General features: G+C 40.7%; 1 protein-coding gene across 1 annotated transcript in view; it reads right to left on the bottom strand.

The window, feature by feature from the left end:
* cntfr (ciliary neurotrophic factor receptor) overlaps nucleotides 1-16,084 on the bottom strand; it is a 260,246-nt gene that overhangs the window by 55,879 nt on the left and 188,283 nt on the right. The window contains exon 4 of the mRNA XM_030064630.1: nucleotides 1,743-1,860. Within this exon, the coding sequence (XP_029920490.1) occupies nucleotides 1,743-1,860 (118 nt within the window). The remainder of the gene's footprint in view (nucleotides 1-1,742; nucleotides 1,861-16,084) is intronic.

The following is a 16,084-nucleotide window of genomic DNA, read 5'->3' as shown; positions in this document are numbered from 1 at the left end:
ACCTATGGGGGAAACTGATAGGGTGCTTGTAGGCATTAGAACGAACTCCAAAGCTGGGATCAGACTACAAAATATGGGCCATCCAGATGACAACTCTCAGCTGTAGTAAGATGTTTGGAGGATGTTTGGAGGATATGTCTTCCCATTATTTATTTATGATGTTAAACCAAAATCCCAAGTTACAGTGTTAAATAACCAAAGGTAAAAAGGTAGGACATCAGCGCAGATTACTCTACATCGTCCTAAAGATCTGTGTGTGTGCTACCTTTGTACCTTGTTTAACCCCGACAGCTCTCAGCTCTTAGAACATGTCATTCTCCACATACACAGCCGCTCGAACGATATTCACACTCAAATCAGGTTGAACTTGTCTAGTCTGACACTCGGATGAATCCCTTTTCTGATTCCCTCTTTCTCTGTCTTTGTTAAGGAGACACATGAACTGAAAAAGGCAATTGTGAGAGTGCCCAGTAAGGCAAAGCAAAACTGCAAAAACCTCTGCCAGTAATACAAATTTAAAAAAGTGGCCACTTATTTTTGCCCTCCCTTGCAGAAGAAATGAGGAACTGGATCTTGATTGGGTTGACTTGTCATGTTGTTATCTAGTGGTGAGTTGACAGCACATACTGTAAAAAAAAAAATCTTTAAAAGTTATTTAGTCTCATAGCCAGTCTCAAAATATAATTATGTTAAAGTAAAGTAAAAAATCTGCAAAAAAAAAAAAAAAAACGTGAAACTGCATTGGAAACTAGTGGGGTTAATGGTATCCCACTGGCAGATTTTTTTTTTTTCATTTGTTTTAAAAAAACAATTAAATTTTAACACTGAACACATGACTAAATGATTGTTATGCATGATTTTCTTTTTTTTTTTTTTTTTTTTGCAGTGCACTTATTATTCTAATACAATATACCGATGGCACAGCATTAATGAAGGCAGCGTCCACCTGCTGTGGCGGGATTCATGGGGCTCTGTGATCAAGGAATATCAAAGGGGAAGTGGAGGAGCAAAAATAGCTGAATTTCCATCCATCCATTTTAATGTGAATCATGACGTTGCAAATATGATAACTCAGTATTATAAAAAAAAAAAAAAAAGGTTTGGGTTACCAAGTAAAAGAGAGAATGAGGGGTTAATACAATTTTGTGAAGTGTTTGTTGACAACTTGCTCTTCAACCAACTGATCAGTCATAAAAAACAACAGGATGGCTGATTTTACCAACTGGGTGCCGGTTAATACACTGGTTTCCTGCTGCTATTCGTAGTGATTTTTATCATAATTAGAATTCAGCTGGATTTGGGAGACAGTGTGAAAGCAGGGGGTTCACATAAATGTGTTATTCAACACCTTACAACCAAAGAGACTCAATTTAATGGTCAAAATCATGAATATTAAATTCCCTACACTGTTCTCTCTTATTTTTGCATCTGTCTTTCCTTTCAAGTCACACCGCAACTACCCGTCTCCTTTTGGGAATGTGGCTGTAGTATATGCTGCTCTTACACGATGTGGGAATATTTGTTGATCTTTCTGGATGTTTCAAAGCATTTCAATTTACCGCCATCTGCTCTGCCTCTTTGTTTTTGAAGTATTGATCAACCCACGTCGTCCTTAGAATGAAAACTTGAAAATAAATAAATTCTCATCAAAAATGCTACCACTAAGCTTGTTTAAAAATGACTTTGTTTTAGTTTAGAGAGGGAGATAGAGGAAGCACACGTTAATACACAACTGCACTTACTGTACGTCAACTTCGAACTCAGTCGGGATGTACGTGGAGTGCTGCTGGTGCCAGCTGCAGTAGAAACCTTTTGGGTAGGTGTTCGACCGACAGGTGACTGTGGGTTCCCTGGGGGCCGCTAGAGAGAAAGAGAAACAGAGAGAGACAGGAACAATTTGAATGAAAACAAATATAACAAAACCTATAAGTAAAAACCTCTAAAACAATGGAGTATCCAAGAAAAACTTCTCTTTGATTTTTGTGCAACAAGTCCTTCAACCCATACGACCACACAGGCCGTCTGTTCCAACCCTCAAACAAAATGCAAAGTGTGTTTTCGTGTCGCAGACCTGTGTGCATAAGGCTGTGAATTTTTCGCTCAAGTAAAGAAATTTCATCTGAATGATGCAAATTTTGCATGTAAGCGTCATGGATCACGTGTGGATCACGTCTATTCGCGTCTTTGCATAGACTTTGTAATCGTGCCACGTTAAAAACTCACTTTGCGTTTGGTCTGAATACACTTTAACATGACTCTTTTTGTGAGATGTAGGAAGATAGTGACTGTGTGTGTGTGTGAGAGAGGGTGAGAGAGAGAGAGAGAGAGAGAGAGAGAGTGTGTGTCAGAGAGAGATCAACATATCATCAGACTATTACAGAGAACATTCATCAAACGCAAAACAGCTCTGGGTAATTACACATTTCTTTATTGAATAATCCACCCTTAATTGGATATTTCATTAAAAACATTATTGGAACTATATTTAAATTAAATTATATCTGCAGTTTCTTTTATTAGTTACGATTTTTAATTAGTTTAGCCATGATCGCTGCTGTTGTTTAACTGTACACTGCAGAAAATGTTATCATGAATAACTTAAAACTGGATACAGTGAGAGGGAGTGAAGGAGAACAGGAGAGACAGCTTTGCATATAACCGTTCCATTGATGATTTGTCAAATCAAACTTCCAGATTTTCTATAAACTTCATGTTCAGAGAAAAAATCTGTAGTTAGAAGTGCAATCAAATCCACAATTTATGTAACATTATACACATGTGATGGGAGGTCGTGGGATGACTAATCTCTTGTTTTTGACTTCCTCTGACAGGCAGTGTGGCCTGTTTGTCCACAAGAACGTTTTTTTAACGAAAAGGTCACAGGTTCACCTCAGTGTCCATCACCTCTCATGTTTTCTGTCAAAGTGCTCTTCAGCAAAACACTGATCCCTGACCTGCTCACTCACTGTAAGTCACTCCAGACAAGTAAGCGTGTCAGCTAATTGGAAAGATTTCAATGCAATGATTGATGCTGTTTTCTCTCAGAAAACAAGTAAATGAATAACACCACCTGAGGAAAATATTCCAATGTTGTCTGACTTAGAAAGAAAAAGGTTTTTGCATTGATTTCAATGCATTTGTTTCTGCTGAGCTGTCGGCACGTTGGACTTATTGTACTGCTGATACATTAATTTTAAAACAGTTGCGGGCACAAATGAACCCAACACCTGCTGTGGAGAATTTGTGTCCCAGAACATCAATCTAATTTAAATTGTTGATAAAAAAGGGATTGAGGAAGGGAGAAAAGGGAAAAAGGGAAAAGGCAAGGAGTGTACGTTTGGAGAGAGAAAGATATGAACGAGGTAGAGAAGGAGAGGAAAAAAAGAGATGAGCTGGGAGGGAACGGGGAGGAAGGACCGGAGAGAGGAAGGATATTGGAATGGTGCAGAAAAAAGAGCTAAAGAGGCCAGACAGAGAAAGTAATGTTGCGCCAACTCTGGCCTCCTCCAAGATTAGGGTCTTTTCTTTTCTGGGTAGTCAAGCATGCACTCGTCTACCACTCCCTCTCTCTCCCCTTTCTCCCCTTTCACCCCCCTCATCACTCCACTCTGTAGATAGTATATCTAATATCTATTTAGCATGACATTTACAGCCTTGGGTCTGTTGTGTCTTACAGTATACTGAATCTCAAAGTGCCTGCATCAGCGGTCAAAGTCTTGCACATTTATTGTCCTCGGTGAATAAAGCAATTAAACCGATTCTGGTGTTGTTTGTTTTCTTTCTCTTTCTGCTCAATTTCCCTTCCCGGGTTCTCGTTTGTTTACTCTTGTTTCCTCCTAATCTCTCCGTCTTCCCTCCCCGCTTCCTGTCTTTAATTCGCCTTATCTTTCTCAGTCTAAATCACAACAATTCAATGTCTGTGCACTACAGTGGTTAGCCTGATTAGACGCCATTTGCCGATGTTGACAGCAGATACCACGCTTTTTATTAAGACCGGATATCAGCATTGTCCACCTCACACTGCATGAAGAAAAGGTCAGTATAGGCTGCTAGTAAATTTTATTTTTTTGCAGTTTTATTTATTACATGTTAATTGTTCAGTAATGTTTAAAGGCAGGTAAAATGTCCATTGAAAGGCAGTGCGTGAGTCTAAATTGCCATTGAATAGGAGATGATGGGTCTCCCTGACTTGAAGGGCTGTTTCAAAAATAACCAAATGCTTGTCATTTATTGGGGTTATTGAGCTTTTTTTTTTTTTTTTTTTTTTTTTTTTTAAAATGGGGATACCTTGCATTGCTGGCAGAGGATGAGAAAACAGTGCAAGCATCTCCATCTTAATCTGTTTAGTCTCATCTTCAGTATAGTTTTTCCCACTTTCCCACTTTCTTCCCCTGATTATCTTATTTCCATTATTTTCTTTAATAAAGTGTATTTCTAGAATAAACTGTATCGGGAAGAAGTGGGTTTATCTCATCCCACGGGCAGATTATTTCACATCTTTTCAGACAAGAAAAAAGATTTCAACACTAAATATGAAACTAAATGATTTGTTAGGATGGGGATTTTTGGTTCTGCAGTGAAAACTAAACTGCATTCACCACAGAACAATCACAATAAAAACAACAGTATTTTGGTTACTCTTTATTTAGTATTGCTTCCACATTCCCCAAAATCTGTGACAACCGTCAAATTTTGTGGCTAAAACTGCTGGGTCACTCTTTATGTAATGCACTTTTCTCGTTGTTTTGAGATTAATTGGCCGAGTGGAGAGCAGGCCGCCACAGAGATCTGCTGTTAGTGTCCGGAGCTTCAGACCGAGCTGGAGGAGGAGACTCTGATCTTTGTTCAGCTTCGCAGGGCTTGTTAGAGTTTGAGTGGGTGTCACTGGATCAAAGATGTTTATGAAATCCGATCGCTCGCTTTTGAATTTTGATAATAAATGGATACTGAGTTCTGCCCTGCATGCGCTACTGGCTGTTTTTGCCATTTTGAACAGTTTTGACTTGTTAATGGATCTCACCCGCTGCTGGCATATAATGCAGCTGGATGCATTACTGAATTGAGAGATTTGAGGTCCTAATCAGAATATCAATTTTTCCTTTTCATGCTGTAAAAAGCACCACGCACCCTCTCCAGCAATTCAGTCAAAGCCTTGCCAATATGTCTTATGGAACTGATCTACTGTGCTCGATTGCTATGCTTTTTAGCACAAATGTTGCTTCGAAGTGGTTTGTTTTGAAAGCTCCAGATTATAGGTATGCTCTTTATGGAGTGCCTCCAGTCAGTGCCTATGTTTTGCTAAAATGGAAGCCAATGGCGAAACTTCACTATAAACCAATTTTGGAAGGAGAAAGCAGAACAAAGTCACTCAGGAAGATCTGAAGTATCCAAGTCCTTTGTTTCCAATTGCCTTTAATACACAGAATTTAATTACTTCATGTTTTGCTACCCGTGCCCCTCTCCAGTTACTTGTTACAACCCCCTCATGGTTTCATGGCTCATGTCTGAAAATCCTCCAGATTACAGGTTTTCATCTTTTTCATGTTCTGATCCCGCAAGCTGACTTTCATTAAGCCGTGGAACTCCATTTGAAGTGATTTTGCCCAAGGGATCCCTGATGTGAAAACATATTTTGTCTTGTTTTATGCATTATCATACTTTACAAATAGATTAAAAGGGGCAAGATCAGAGCAATGTTAAAAAAAACAAAAAAAACAAAACAATCACTCATACATCTTTGTGTGCCATTGTTGTGATTCATGTTAATAATTATGTTTTTGTTTTTTGTTTTTTAAACTCACATACATAAGAGTGTGAGGCAGAGGATAGAGAGAACAAGAGTGATGATGATGATTATATAACTATGTTTTTCTGTCTGTCTCTCTCTCGTTCTATCTACTCCTTTCTTCTGCTCACACCCCAAATTTAAACCAATGACTCTAGCAGGTTGCCTTGGAGATGCATAAAATCACCCTCCTCCCATTAGTCAACCACGAACTCTCACTCTCTCTCTCTCTGTCTCACACACACACACACACACACACACTCTCACGCTCACTCCTGTCTTGGTCCACTGAGCTGACAAGCCTCTCCTCCCTCTCCCCTCTCGTATCAGGCTGTCAAGAAGGGCTCGGCTCCCTCTCTGTATGAAGGGTTTCATTACACAAAGCTATATATCCAATTTGGGAAATTGCAGGAAATCCATCCCTCACGCTCACACCTTTAAAGAACAGCTCATACCACATCCACCAAAATCCTCCTAAAATGTAGCTTCTACTAACAATGCTGTTAAAATGTAACAGGTGTACAAACAGGGCTCTTAAAATGTTATGGTTTTACAAACAGTGGTGTTAAATTTTCCTGCCAATGGTCTTAATGTCTTAAAAAATGGAATCTGTGCTCCGTAGCGAGTTTTCCTTTCCCAACTCTTCAAATGCAGGTATTCATCTGTCAGATTTGTCAATGTCAGAGACATTTTTCTCTTTTCACTCTGAGTAGCTCTGAAGTGTTTCTAATGGCTGATCCGTGATTAATGCTGGAATGGCAGCAAACACATTCTTCTTTAATTTTATGTTGTTTCAGGGGCACTCAATAAAAGTATTATACCTGCTGCTGCTTTCTTTCTCGTGGTTTCTCTTTTTCTCTCTCGGCTTACTCTCAGGTGCCCAATTTCTCCTCTGCAATCAATAAAGTGTTATTGAGTAATGTCTTATTCACAATAATAAACCTGTCCATGCCATTAATTTGAGCAATCTTTCTCACTGCCTTCAGTTCTGGTGCCTCCTTGCTGAGTAATTCACAAGGACAACCTTTTTGACCGTGTTAAAGGAAACCTGCGTCTAATTATATAACAGTGTCTATTTGCATTTGTAAGAGTATTTGGTCACACAAATATGTGCGTGCACACACATACACACACACATAGACACACAAAAACGGGTAGGTTTGATTAGATGGTAAGGGGTTGTTTCACTGTCACACCCAATCAGGTGTGTTTGTGTGTTTAAGTGGTCTCCACAGCAACTAATTAGCCTGTCAATAGCTTCAGCGATGAGGCGCCACAGACGACATCCAATCACACGCAATTAATCACAGAGACTAATTGGGGCCATCTCAATCAATCAGCACCTCATCTGAGAGCCTCACTCAAAGTCACGGCCACACAAAGTCGAGCACAAACACGCCCTCATACACACACACACACACACACACACACACACACAGTGGCAGGGTGGAGGACACACACACGCATACACACGCTCAACAGAAACAGAAACACAGGCTCACACACAGACAAATAGTTGTGTAATGCAAGTATCCCTGTGGGCTTAGTAGAATTAACAATGATCAATCAAAGCAGTTCATTAAGAGCTTGGAGAAGTTACAAGTTCAACATTGCACTGCGGCAACAGCTCTGAATGTGACAATGTTACAGAGGAGAGGATGGCAGGAAAACAGAGGAGAGGAGGAGGGGAGGAAAAGACGACAGAACAAGTCTGAGAGTGTAAGAGCATTTTTGTATTCTTCTCTCAAACTGTGAACCATTTAGCTCTTTAGTTCAGTTTATTTGGCCGAGTCATACCGATGCACCTGAGCTCAGGTCGCTTTTACACCTGCTGGGGATCGTCTGTTTACACCAAACCCTGGTGTGTGTACCCTTTTGACACAGTTTAGGCAGGTGTGAACACAGCTATCACACTCACACACTCACACCATGAAACAAAATGCTATATTTTACTATTACAAGCTGTGGTAGGAGCGCATTAAAGTCGAAATGAGAAGAAAAATGCCTTTATATCACATCCCTGTTCATACTGTGGAGCTATTTAACTATATACCAAAAAATACAAAAAATCTATATATATATATTTTTTTTGACGTGTGCAAATATGATCATGTAGGCACGAACTAACCAGTTTCAACCAATAATATGATGACATCCACCTGTCAATCAACCATCTACTTTTAGCAGCACAATCTTTCTTGTTTCACTCAGAAATACGTCACCATACAGAGGTTAGATACTCTCAACATCACATGTCATCTGGACTTGAAAGCTCTCCTTCTCCGGCCATACTGGCGTCTGATTGCAGTTTGTCTTCTTTGGAAAGAGCGGATCAACACAATGCTGACATCCAAAGCCTTAAAAAATGTTAAACATCTCCCACATCTGTTTTGTAGGAACAGCAGCGCAAGATTACCCTCGGTATCACCAACCGAAGCTGACACCACCAGCCTTGTGTCATCCATGCTCAGTTGATTTCTGTGATTTCTATGTGAACTTGCAAAAGATTTGTTTGCATTTTCTGCTGCTCTGTTGACCTATTGTTGAATGAAAGACGTTTGCAAATACATTTCTTGCCCTGCACCTTCTCAAAGAAAAGTTTCAAGATTTGGACAAGGCAAACGGGATTATAGGTGAGAATGTTCCTTTAGACTGCATTAAAATGTGAGCTCCAGTCTTTTACCAGGGAAACTGTGGTGTGGTTTATTAGGAATCCAACTAACTACAGGAAATGACCCCCAAAAGAGGGGATTATGGGGATAAGGAGGTGGATGTTGACATTTTACAGCCAGCAATTCCTCATGCCTGGAAAGTCTTGTATTTATTAAATTCAGTCTGGACTGGTGCTGCGTTCAGCTGTTTCTTCATTTGTTCTTATGAGCATCACAGGGACATCGCAGCAGTTACAGGGAGTGGAATCAGATTCATTTTCTAAGCTCGCAAGATGACAGGTTAACAAAACTTTGTCCAATAAACAAGCTATTTGTGAGTCCACGGGACTTTTGTTTACAAGCCCTGGTTCATTTGTAACAATGATAAGACCAAAGAGAATGAACTATGGGTGTTTTTGCACAAATGGCCTCAGAGGAGACTGGAGGAGAAGAATCAGATAATGCGAGTTGAAGAGCTACGTGGGGAGTGAAGACAAGAAATAAGAGGAGGAAAGAGATGGAAGTAAAGAAAGGAGGGAGGAGAACAGTAGAAGTGAGGATACAGTGTATGTGGAGAGGCAAAGAAGAGGGCAAGCAGGATGAGGAAAGGATGGGAGATAGGAAAAAAAAATATATGGACACACAAATCTATCGTCCAGCTGCTACAGTAAAAATGACACTCACATCAAAAGCTCCTAATAATTCCTAATGGAAGGAGAGTGAGGACTAGAACAAGAGATAGAGAGGGGGGAAAAAGAAGAGACATGCACCTGGAAAAGAAACAAACAAAAGCAAGAATGCATAAATATTAAAACATCCAAAACATTAATCCAAAACCAACACACTGTCTATGTCGTTTGGTTTTGTTGAGGTTTTACTTGAGAGAGCCACAAACATTAAACCACTCGTGAATAAACGTCATTGGGATTGGCTTGCTTTCATCATTTGGATTGAATTGCTAAATATCAGACATCATTTTGAAGGTGCCCTTTGGTGGCCTCATTTTGAATCAGGCACACCTGCATGTGTACACATATGTACATGCACACGCACAAAGGTTTGTAAGGTTACTTTCAAATGGTAATAGGTAATAGGTCGCCCACTGTCTGGGGAAAATGATAATGTGCAACATTCTTGCTTTTCAGATCTTTGGTGATAAGCGGTCAATGCTGTGGTGGTTTTTGCACTGTGTAGTGCAGTGATCGCCTTAAACATGTAAAGACATTGGATATGCATATTACAGGAAATATTTTGTTTACAGTGTAAGCTGGAGTGCAGTCAGCCCTAATACTGGACCTTTTGGTCGTCTTTGGTCATATCAGCCTGCTGTTAAATCTACCAAAGGGTCCTGTGCTGCTCCAATCTGAATTCTCCCTACAAAAGACAGCGAGGCCCTGTAGTAAAAAAACAACGTATTCCTTCATATGTCTACTTTCACCACTGCTTCAAATACCTGGGAGTCTACATTTCGGCTGACCTGGTTGAGAAACACCTCCCCTCGGATGGGGAAGGCCCAGCAGAGACTCCGGAAGCTGAAGCAGGTTCACCTTCCTCAATACCTGTTAATTAATTTCTGCCATGCCACCATCGAGAGCCTTCTGACCTCCTGCTGCACTGTGGGGTTCGTTAGCTGCACAGCAGAGGACAGGAAGGACCTGCAGCGGCTTGTGAGGATGGCAGAAAGGGTGACTGGGACTGCTTTTCCCCCCCGCCCCTCAGTGACATATATGCTGGCCGGTTCCTCAGAAAAGCCAGCTGTATTTTAAAAGAGCCCACCCACCCAGGACACAGACTGTTTCCCCCCCCTTGCCTCCACTTCTTTGTTTGTACTTTACTTCAAAATAATATGCTTTCCGTTGCAAAAATGGTAATGCTTTGCATGATCTATTATTGGATAAATGCTGTCTTAAGGCATGGACTGGGGAAATAATTTGTAAAAGCGGCAATTAGCCTTATTATTGGATTGAGTGTTTGGGTGGATTTGACTTAGATTTTCCATCCATCCATCTGAGTACCTTAAAGATAAATGTCTTCAATATAATTATCAGTTTTCTTGAGGCTCTGGCTGGTGTTGGTTGGGTTTAGATGAGTTCAAAATACGAAACTCAAACTCCACTCAAACTCCACTCAAACTCCGCTGCTGTCTACATGCAGCGAGGTATTTCTAGACACTGAAATCCAACTTGCTCTAAATTTGACCTCCAACTCATTGTTCTTTAATCGGGTTTTCTCCAGGACTCACCCAATCTACTCCCCAGTACTCACTCACCCATAGCATGTGTTGCACTCCAGTACAACACATACAATTTTCAGGCAGCAGTCTGGTAAGGAGGGACCTCCATGTTTACCAGTTTCTGCCCCGTCACCAACAAATCCACTGGACTAAAAGTCTTTTTTTCTTTAACTGTTTGAATTTATAACTTGTTGCAAGTTGCAAGTTTATCTCTTTCCCACTCTACCTCTAACACTCTCTCCCTGCCTCTCTCTCCCCCTAAGCCATACTCTCTCTTCCTCTGTCTCACTATTCTCAACCTGTCAGACAAAAATTCTGGGTCTCACCAAAAAGGATCTTAGGATCTTTGTCACAGGAGGGCACACACACACACACACACACACACACACACACACACACACACACACACACACACACAAGCAACAGGGAGGCTACGAACACAACCAAATAGCAACTACCATGGCGTCTGCAGCCTAGCAACCAGGCCACTGGATGTCATTGTCCCTCATCACATTTCTGTTTGTGTTTGTGTGTGTGTAATGTGTGTGTGTGTGTCTGCTTGCATCCTTGTGTGTGAGTGCACATTCATGGATGCTTGCTTGTGTGTGTGTGTGTGTGTGTGTGTGTGTGCGTGTGTGTGCACGTGCATGGATTCTCTTGCTATGACAACAACGATGAATGCCTTTTCTCCCTTGTTGCAATTCCTTCATTCATTCATTCCTTCATTCATTCATTTTTTTTTATCTGGGCTTATGCTGCTCAATTCAGTTTTGAGCCTCTTTGGCAACACAGAAACCCCACAACTACAAAATTTGCAACTTTTATGAGTCTGGGACTTTTTTTTCCTGCCTGCTGTCATTCAGTTTTTACTTACTGGATAAAGAAAAAACATTTGCAGAACACTGTGAATTAACACTTAATTATCACAATTACTTACTAACCAAAGCTATGCTTACTGGGGTTGTGTTACTTGGTGACATTACCTCACTAGACACTGCGGCGGAGAGTGTTAAGGGAATCACGAAATGAAAGTAAATCTGTCACTTAGCACAACAAATTTGAGGCACTCGTCACAAATTGGAGACATCCACGACTTTCTAGCTGCCTGTTCATGGTTGTTAAAAAACAATCTGTTATGATTATAGCACCAGAAATGGCACTGGATCACTTACCTCTGCCTTCCGCAAGCACGAGGAAAGTGATTTTTAAAATAATTGTATGTTACACACACCTAATGAAAACATGGATATGGCAATAAAAGCAGCAGAGCCTCTAATTTACATGTATAGTTCGCAATGCATCTGGGGAATTAATGTTGATTTTCAACATAATTCTCAACGCATCATTTAACACATCACGTTTCTTTAATGTTTTATTTATTTTAATGTACCATTCTTTATTCTGCACTAAGTAATATTTAAATTGTTTTAAATTGTTCCTAAATAGCTTTTTAGTGTGTTTTGATGTCAAATTGTAAAGCACTTTGCTACATAAATAATGCTCATTCATTCATTCATTCATTCATTCATTCATTCAGCATAGACTGAGACAGGTATTGTAATGCTTTTCAGAACTTACACCTTTTCATTATATCTATCTATCTATCTATCTATCTATCTATCTATCTATCTATCAGCTCATCCCTCTTCTCTCTGGAACAAAGTTTTGTTTATATTTACTTTGGCCAAATCTCTCTCTGTTTGGAATCATGTTTGTCCTCTGACAACTTAAGCATATTGAAAATCCTATTGGGAAGCGTTGGAAAGTCTTGGCGGCCTCGCTGATCTTTATTGCATAACTCATTCAGACAGATGGCTTTGGTCTCCGCTTGACTCGGCTTGCCAACGTTGGTCTCGCTGCATTTTGGATTAGCTTAGTCATGTGTCATGGGAGGGAGAGGAATGTAAATAAAACTGTATGATAAAGTCACCGAGAGAGAGACACTCTGGTGCCTATTTGTCCAGACCAGCTGTCGTGGCTAACGGTAATGTAATTGTGGCGTAATATTTTTATCCCGCACTCCCAAGCTATACTGAAGGGTGTGTGTGTGTATATGTCTGTGCGTACATGAGTATGTGGAGTATTTAAATGCATAGATGCAAAGTCTGTGTTTGTGTGTGTGTGTGTGATTGGGGGTGAGGGTGGGGGGGTATATACCGTTTGAATGCAAATTAAAGACGGTGATAACATGAACAAAAGAGGATAAGAAGAAAAAAAAAGAACTCCTCAAAGCCATTAGCATTTGCAAACAATTTGCGTACAATGACAATGTGGTTTTGGTTCTCATTGTGAAATATGACAAATGAAGATTTATCTTGCAGCTAATGTAGTATACTCACATCTGTCTCCAAAACATATTCTGGGTTTTGTCACTTTGGGGAAGATTTTCACTGAAGTCATTGTGGAAGAAAGGAAAGTGGGATTCTCTAATTTGTTGAGTGCAGTGCAGGAGGAAGTGCAGCTCTATTTTGCTCTCTCTCTTTCTCTCTCTCTCTCCCTCTCTCTCTTTCCCCCTCTTCTTTTTCTACCTCTATCTCTCTTTCATTCTCTCACCTTCACCTCTTGCTCTTATGATCATTGTCTCGGTCCAGGACTGGAAAATGTCAAGCTGCTCCTCAACATGAAAGAGAGTGTGAAAAAGAGGGCAACATACATACACATACACATGCATGCCTGCACGCACGCACACACACACACACACACACACACACACACACACACACACACACACACACACACACACACACACACACACACACAGTGATGACCTGGCATTTCAGGAATGTCTCTCAGCCAATTGGAAACAGCAGTGAGTGAGTGTGTGTGTGTGTGAGAGAGAGAGGGATAGAGAGAGTGAGGGAGAGAGAGAGAGGAATGAATGAAAAAGAGATGACTACATAAATGCAGGTGGGTACCGCCCTAATATGAGCATTAGAGGAGAGAAGAAGAGGAAAAGAAGGTAAAGCCAGAAAAAATGGATGGGATTAGTGCCCCATGTGATTTCTGGGTGTAAGTTACTATGATATAAGATATTTCGTCCATTCGGACTGGGTCTCTGTGAATCTCATCGTGACACTTTTCCAGTTTAACCAGAGGCTTAGGGCCCTGTTGGCCTGGTGGCAGTGCTGTAGTTGGCCAATCAGGCTCCAGTGTCAAAATCACTCTTTTTCATCCAAAACAGGCAGCAGAGGCTCAGAGCCCACACGTTGGACAGACGCAGTCTCGTCCATTGTTCCTTCCCTGATCTTCACCTAAGAGGGATGACAAATTAAACAAATTGGGCTTACAGTGCCTGATAGCGCTCAGGACATTTTCGAAAACAGTTGTCTATTAAATTCTGCACATAGGTTTCCACTGAGACAGGATTCAATTCATCAGAGACCCTCTGAGTTTGGTCAGTAGGTAATTTCTTCCGTAAGAGTCACTGAGCTTGTTTGCACAAAAAACCAAAGACCTAGTCAATTCGGACAGCAGTAATTTCACCGGGGACATCTGCGATACACAAAACGACCTAACGTCCTAACATCCAATTCTGTATGTACACGGCTGAAGACAGCTAGTGTGACTGGAAAACAGAAATGGGAGTATATGAAGGATATAAAAATGAGAGGGATGAGGGAGAAAAAGAGGGATGGAGGCGTGATTAGAGACAGAGGCAGGAATGTAAGAGGTAAAGCGAGGGAGCACTTTTAGTACTTTTAGCATTTTAATACTGCATCTGTACCAAAATGACCTGTTAAGATGGAGGGAAAAAACAACAAAAAATAATCACCTCAGTCTGGTTTGACTGCGTAAGTGGTTGTTCACAGGCGTTGGAAAATTGACATCTTGTAAGCGGCTTTGTCGATATTGTTTCCGGTAAGCACTCATGCCAATAAAGTTACTGAATTGTTCAAAAAGGAGGATTAAAAAAAGAGGAAGGAGGCGGACGGAGGAAGGAAAGTAAGGAGGAATCGAAAGGTTTGCGTTAACCCCGGCTGCTTTGGAGGTCAGACACAGGAAGACAGCAATTATACCTGGACACTTAGATATTTCTCTCTCTATTTCGCTCTCTCTCCCTCTCTCTCTCCCTTTCTCTCCCGCTCTCTTTCATACTCACAGACACTCACTTAGCCACCTGACAACACAAATCTAGCTCAAAGCTTGGGAAAAATAGCTTATGTTTCACAGAAAATAAAACAAGCCTCTCAAGCAGTTTCACAGATTTATACACCGTTGCACTTCAAATACGCTCCATGTAATTTCTCTGACATTATAACAGCTTCCTTCCAAACACATAAAGTCTGCTGCTAAATGCCGCTGCTATTATGAGATGACCTAATAAGTTTCATGACACCTACTCCATGAATAACACAGTTCAATAGCTGGATGCCATATGCGTGTGCATCACCTCAAAATAACGTTTACTTTTTTTTTTTTTTTTTTTTTTTTATTGTTGGAGACGTGAAGTTTTAATGTGACGGCAGTGGAATGAACTGGAAGGTTTCTGTTCCCAGACGCGTTCAGTAATCACTGCCTGATGTTCATTGCTTAATATTTCTTCAAGAGAAATAACTGCACCCTCTAAAACTGAAATGTTTTGTGAAAGCAAAGGTCTTTTGGTCAGTGATGGGGGGCTTTGCATTTTGATCATTCACTCCAGCAGCACGGGAATCTGGTTTTGCTGTTTTCCACAAGCTGACAACACAGCCAGGAAGAGATGGGGAGGGAGAGAGGAAAATGATGAAAATATGATTGGAAAGGGAAATACTACTATTATGTGTCTATTATCTTTAATGCTACTATTATCTCTCAGCGGGAGGATTCATTCTTTCACTCATCTCTCGCTTTCCTCTGTCCTCTCTCACATGTCTGGCTCCCTCGATCTCAGTCTTTCCATCATTCTCTGCCTTTTGCTTTCTTTCTTTCTTTCTTTCTTTCTTTCTTTCTTTCTTTCTTTGCTCTAGCCACTTTCTCAGGACTGATGGTTGAATTTTGAATGGCTGCCTCACATGCCACTGGATTATGTGTCCTGCTTGTTCCTGTTTTTCTCCTGTTTTTGTTTTGGCAGACTCGATGTTGACTGCAGTTATGTTAAGTTGCAGTTCACTTTAAGTTAGACTCAAGTCCTTTAAGAAACTTCTGTAATGAAGGGCAGAATTAAGGACTGCATAAACTTGATCATACATATCCCAACACATAAATGTTCACAATGTGGCTTTACATCATACCGCAACACTGTGTATCATTCGTCACATATGACTGCTGGGGAGATGGCACCAGCTCATGCAAGAAACATTTGCAAATAAATGAAAACCTGCCAGCCACTAAGAATGCTTGATTACGAGAGTGTGAAAAGGTAGCACATGCCAAATCATCAAGTCAAGGAGGAAAAGATGCTCACATTTCACCAGTTTACTGGCTCACATCAAACAC

This window comes from Myripristis murdjan, chromosome 12, assembly GCF_902150065.1.
Source record: "Myripristis murdjan chromosome 12, fMyrMur1.1, whole genome shotgun sequence".
Taxonomy (NCBI): domain Eukaryota; kingdom Metazoa; phylum Chordata; class Actinopteri; order Holocentriformes; family Holocentridae; genus Myripristis; species Myripristis murdjan.
This window is presented reverse-complemented; position numbering and strand designations above follow the sequence as displayed.